Source organism: Egretta garzetta, unplaced genomic scaffold (assembly GCF_000687185.1).
Source record: "Egretta garzetta isolate BGI_Z169 unplaced genomic scaffold, ASM68718v1 scaffold330, whole genome shotgun sequence".
Lineage (NCBI taxonomy): Eukaryota > Metazoa > Chordata > Aves > Pelecaniformes > Ardeidae > Egretta > Egretta garzetta.
This window is the reverse complement of record NW_009258275.1, coordinates 688,436-694,440: the sequence shown is the minus strand read 5'-3', so window position 1 is coordinate 694,440 and position 6,005 is coordinate 688,436. Positions and strand designations below refer to the sequence as shown.

At 40.3% G+C, this 6,005-nt stretch overlaps 1 protein-coding gene across 1 annotated transcript in view; it reads right to left on the bottom strand.

Moving 5' to 3' along the window:
• The window catches only part of HECTD4 (HECT domain E3 ubiquitin protein ligase 4), an 89,993-nt gene that overhangs the window by 23,925 nt on the left and 60,063 nt on the right, over positions 1 to 6,005 (bottom strand). Inside the window, exons 41-52 of the mRNA XM_035891665.1 lie at positions 5,280 to 5,462; positions 4,836 to 5,006; positions 4,258 to 4,427; positions 3,706 to 3,821; positions 2,657 to 2,760; positions 2,212 to 2,373; positions 1,924 to 2,072; positions 1,600 to 1,679; positions 1,309 to 1,472; positions 756 to 993; positions 183 to 319; positions 1 to 24 (exon numbers count right to left, since the gene is read on the bottom strand). The exon at positions 1 to 24 is cut by the window's left edge and continues 94 nt beyond it. Coding sequence (XP_035747558.1) covers positions 1 to 24; positions 183 to 319; positions 756 to 993; positions 1,309 to 1,472; positions 1,600 to 1,679; positions 1,924 to 2,072; positions 2,212 to 2,373; positions 2,657 to 2,760; positions 3,706 to 3,821; positions 4,258 to 4,427; positions 4,836 to 5,006; positions 5,280 to 5,462 — 1,698 coding nt within the window. The remainder of the gene's footprint in view (positions 25 to 182; positions 320 to 755; positions 994 to 1,308; positions 1,473 to 1,599; positions 1,680 to 1,923; positions 2,073 to 2,211; positions 2,374 to 2,656; positions 2,761 to 3,705; positions 3,822 to 4,257; positions 4,428 to 4,835; positions 5,007 to 5,279; positions 5,463 to 6,005) is intronic.

The window sequence follows — 6,005 nt, the reverse complement described above, 5'->3', positions numbered from 1 at the left end:
AACCAACAGGGCATAGTGATCCTCCTACAAAGACAAAAGTTATTTAGAACACCAAGAAGAAAGAAAAGTTAACAGCACTGATATTTTCTGTAAGGAAGTAGGGAAAAACTTAAAAATCTGAATGAAGAGATCTGTTATTTAGACTACAAGTTATAGCAGGCAGAGCTTGCCATGTTCCTCACCCGGGGAATATCATCATCATCGTCATCATCACTTTCATCATCTGCAATAGGAGGGGGATGAGGATCGGGGCCCGATGTGATAAAGTTCTCGTAGCTTAGTTCCATTTTATAGTGGCAAGATGTGTCGCTGTCATATTCTGCAAGACGCATATGGAAATATTGAGATGCACTAAAGGCATGCAAAAATATCCCATGAAGTTCTTGAGATACATTGGCATTTCATGGTCTCCAATCAGTCTGGGAAATCGTAATGCATTTTGACAGAGCATAACCAATTGGCTGATTCAATCGACTACGACTTACTGTATTCAAAGCCCTAATAATGCAATTTCTCACTGTAGTTGCATTAATTGAGAATAATGAGTATCCATATAAAGGAAGACCAAAGAAAGATTTTATTTAATTGCCTCGTCTAAAATCAAATAAGCATGTATTTGACAATGCTTGTTGTACTGCTTTACCTCAGTAGGCAGTACCTAAAGACTGTAGCCAGGATGTGCTTAAATCCTATTTAATTGGTTGTAATTTCTCCCGAAAGGGATTTTAAAAAAAAAAGTTTAATCATCACTTTACGTTGTTGAGCCGTAGCAACAGCAGCAATTCTACAAGGAGGTCCATGGGTCCCAGGATCAGAAGCTATGCTGGTGCCAGCATCATTATCACTATCAGAAGCCATGGCAAAAGGCAACGCTTCGAAGTTGGCACTTATTTCTTCAGCTAGGTCAATACACAGATCAGCAGCGTTCCTGTGAGCCTGTCCTTCTGCATAGGCAAACTGGCGAGACCCAAAGTTAGCACGGACTTTCGTGTTCTGAAAGAAGATGCACATAAAGGCATTAAGATGAGTTATGGATTGCTTTGGTCCTTCTCTTTGCTCTTCTTAAAAAACTCAGCCAAAGGCATAAGCTGATCACATCTCCATGCCATATGGTTCTCCCAGCATCGCTAGCTATAGAAGTGGATGCAGCAGGGAAAGTATTAAGCTTCTAAACACAAACTTTGAACTTGGCTTTTTTTCTAGCTTCAAGACACAGCACACTTAGTTAGTACGCTTTGAAGCAAGGTCACTGCTGGGAAGGAATACTAATAGAAGGGCTACTAGCACGTATTTCTGTTAAAAACTTGCCTTTTTCTGAATGTGGACAACTGGCCACATTCCACCAGAGACATCTTCTAGATACGGCCCCAGTCGCTGCCCACAATATGTAAAATAAACTCTGCCTTTAGCTGGCTGCCCTGGAGGGGGTGGAGTTCCCTCTGTTCTTTCCCAGCCAATTCCTGCTACGTCACCTGTAGAAAAATATAATCACCAAAAGAAGAACATGGATTGGATCTGTTTTCTCACCCACTGTTTCCCTCACATTTAGAGGATTTTTCTGATTTACCAGATAAGCAGGTTAGCTGTACTCTTACATACCAGGAGAAAGAGTCACATCCAATCTAACACTCTTCCACTGCAGCAAGCTGGAGCCATTGTAATGCACTGCTCGCCCATTGCTGAGAAGTAACACAAGAAGAAAATTAAAAGGAGCACTGAAACAAATAAGGATTACAACTGAAGTCTAGGTAGCTGTAATACCAACAAAAGGCAAGTCAACTCCTTATTTTGATGCGGAGATATTCTAGATTTCAACTAAAATGTACGCATTGCCTACTACAATGTGCTCACAATACTCCTCCCTAAGAAGCTTACAAATGTGCTGAGCAGGACCATGATTTTTAATGTACATCTCCAACGTACTTGTGAAAAAGACAGGTGCCCACTGGGTTTGTCCATGCACCATCCCGTTTTTCAGCTTCTGTAGCAAATCCAAACGAAACTATTGGTCCAGTGTCATCATCTGTATCTCCATAGGAAACGACTTCAATTTCCCAGTAGAATGATGGTGCCTAGAAATAAAAATTATTATTATTATTTTGAAAAAATTATTTACAAAGCATAAGTAAAATAGAAAACGTTTTTCTTTTTCTTTTCACGCACTATTGAATATTAAACAATACAAACTGTTGCACAGTTGTGAGTTCTTACCTGTACTGGAACTGGTGAAGTGGCATAGATAAATGTGCCCCGAGGTAGTCCCCCACCTGCACTAGGATCAGCCAAAAAGGTCACAGCTGTGAGATGCGATGAAAACATGCATGCTCGCACGGGGGGAAACACTCTTGATGGGCTCCAAGTGATTTCTTTGGGCTACAAAAAGGAAGAGAGCATTTTATTCTACTAATTGCAGTTGAAGTCATCTAGTGAAATCCAATGACACGTCATTTCATGAAGCACACATTTAATACAACACATGCAACTACCACAACTGCAGTCACAACAAATACATCCCATTGCAGAAATTCACATTAAATGAAACGTTTAAATAAGAATCCAACCAGTTTGGCTCCTACACCACAGGCAGACCCCTCTGCAGTCAGTGGCTGGGCTCATTTGCAAGGGGCAGAAGACTCAGCCCTGTTTCTGCGCTCACCTGTCTTCGGTCTGCTTGGAGAGGAGGAGGGGGAGGTCGAGCACAGTCACGATACAACATTCGTAATCTCTCACACTGCATTTCTACAACAAGGAGCCTCTCCCCTGTAACATCAAACCAAACCAAGTCGTGAGGTTCCAAGCAGATCTAGTTCCTTGAGTCCAACAATACAATCTTAACACCAGTAAACAGAAACAAATATGACACTTGCATGATTTTAAGAGATCTGATCAAATAGTCTCACTTATCTAATCAACAAAATTAACAACAAAAATCTAATGTAGACAAGCAATTGTTTTCCTCATGTTTAATTTATATTTGGTTAGAAAAGACATTGTTATGTTAAGTATACATAGGTGTGCATATATATATTAAAATATAAAGTTCATTTTAGTGAGGAAGTTTATGACCCAGCAAAAGCAGGAAGTCAAAAGAATTTATGCCTGCTGTCAGAAAATCAGTACGCTCCTTTTTACACTAGAGATCATACTGAAATCCACTTGCTCCTATCCCAACATCCTTCGCTTCAGACACTTTTCCTCCAATGAAAGGCTCTGACATGTTCGTAAAACTTGCCCTTGAACTAAGACTTCTGCTGGGCCCACTGCTTATCCTTGAACAGGAGGGAATGAAATCAAGAGCTCAAAGATAAGGAATGTAAGAAAGCATTGTAAAAAAACAGCAAAAAGGTTATAAAAAGAAAACATATAAATGATAACGTCAAGGAATACAGAGTAGGTTACACTGGAAGCAAGAAAAGTGAGAGGGTTCAGAAGAAAGTGGAGAGAAGTCCCAGGAACTGCATCTTCTGTGATGTGTAGGATAATCATGTTCTGGCCTAAACTTTATGCCTCGCGTTTAAAATGATTTGGTCTGATTATTAGCTACTTGTAGGTTAACAGCTCTGCAGCAATGACAAGACAGGCTGTACTGTGCACGCTATCAAACTCTAAGTAGCTGGAGGACAAAACACCAAAATGATTTTAAAAGCTCTTATGTCCCTGAACTGAATACAACAATGAAGCTGCAAGAACGCGCTGAATACCTACCAGGGCTGCACTCCTGCGCTACCAAATTAAGAACTTCTACAGCAGCTGGACACTGTTGAATGAATTCTTCACAGAATGAGCTGTCTTCTAACAGCTGAGCCATCACCAGGCATGCTCTTAATGGAAAAATAATAAGTTTAAAGCATTACAAAAGTGTACGCTGAATTCAAAGTTGTCTTTACACGTATTGAAGTCGAGACTATTTTAAGAGACAGCATGCCGACCGATCTATTTCTTTGTCTGGTTGCTTAGCTATCTGTTGGAACTTCCACAATGACAGCTTTCCCCTGCTTCATAACATTTACTTATATGAAGCATTTGCTCAATGCATTTGTCAGGGTTACAGGGGGCACTTTATTTTTGGTGCTCATTTTAACAACATCCAAACATTAAGCGTACTTAAGGAAGCAAACAAGAATCTTTGCATCTTTCCCTGCTGTCGTTATGTCAGGACCCACAGCGGAAGGAAATAAGAATCCATGCAATTTTCTTCAACATTTGCGTAGGGTATCAAAACAGACTGGGGTGCTGCACAAAAAAACGACAACTCACCTGGTTCTTATTTCAGCAAGAAGCCGGACCACTGCCATTACTGGAGTTGAGCCATCTCCTGTTGCAGGAAGTGAGGTGTGAATAGATAGACTTCCCTCCTGAGGAAGCAACATGGACTGGACTGCCTGTACTACCTTCTCAGTAATGGACAGTTTATGAAGAGGCAATGCCTGATGGTGGGGGGGCACGGTAAAAAGTTAAATTCAAGTAGTTAGTTTCTAAGAAACGAGGGCGTTTTATTACCTGGAGTTAATTCTCATTTTGTACTATCACAAAACCAGCACCAAACACCAGTCAAAACCAGAAAAAACAGAAACAAAACCAAAAAAACCCCACCACAGTATGCAATGGAACATCTTTAAGCACCAAAAGATGAATAACCATGTTACTTGAATGAGAACTTAAATATAGATATTGTTACAAGATATGTTTAAAATAATGAGGCAAACTTTACTAATAATATTTAACCAAAGACGAAACAGACTTTTTACATGCTGTAGATTAATTGCCAGTAAGCTGTGACAAGAAAATAAATAATTGATATTATACTTAATATTGGATTCTTAAAACTACCGTACCTCGGATCTTGGAACACAGAGCCTAGATAACGGAATAGTTAATGTGTCTGATGCTTGTGAGGTCTTTCTACTGTCTATACTGGTAGGTGGGAATTTGACCGTTGCTATACCTTCTTGTTCATTAATAGATGCCACAACTCCAATGCTTCCTGCTATTCCTTTACCTAAAACCTACAACCAAAGAAGGTCTGTGTAAGATTTAAGGCTTTACAAACAAGAAACACGGATTGTTTACCACCACGCACCAACTCAACACACAATTAGAGCTGGGTATTTTAGGAAACAGGAACACCAGACAATAGCAGTCTCCCCAAGCGTTACTGCAACTGCTTCGCAGTCACAGGCAGTCTGCACACTGCTTCCCAAGTATGCCGATGCAGGCAAAACATCATCAAAAGCACCAATTCTCATTTAAGATATAAAATGTGAACGGCGCTGAATTACCTGAACTTCAGAACCTATTTTAATTGTCTCCTTAAAGCCACCCAGAGCACAAAGGGCAGCTACTGCCTGCCGAGCAATTCTTTGAAGTTTAGCAAGTTTCCTTCCACTGCTACTCCCATTCTCCAAAATACTCTCTGCATATTTCCCAAGTTGTGGAATGTACATCAGAGCCCGAGACAGAACCTGAAGACAGAAGCAAAAATACCAGAGAATGACTTCAAAGCACAATTCAAACAAAAACCAACGCCCCAAGCCTCCAGCCCACACACAGTCTCAGAAGAATTGTTTTTGTTCTTGAAGAGAATTATATAACATAGAATATTCTAAGTTCTCTGAAGTGCGAACATCATCAAAGCCGGCTCCATTCCCCAGTAACTTTTAGAATCACAGAGTTACATATATAATCTTGGCAAAAGTCTTCGCTCAAGGATTTAGCCTGAGCAACAGATTAGGTGCTATGGGATTCAGAGGAACATAAAAGCAATGTGCTATACCTTCCAGCCAACGCTTTAGACCCTCAGGGGTCACAGCAAAGAGGACCGAAGAGCAAAGGTAGAATAACTACCAGCAAAGGCAAGATAACTCCCTAAACAAACAGCATTATTAATTACTGAAAAGAATGACAGGTGAATTACAGAATGACACCACATGCTCTAATGCAGGGCAATTTTTGATTATTTATTCCACCTTAAGATGTCAGCTAGATACCTTCTACTAGAAAGGGCT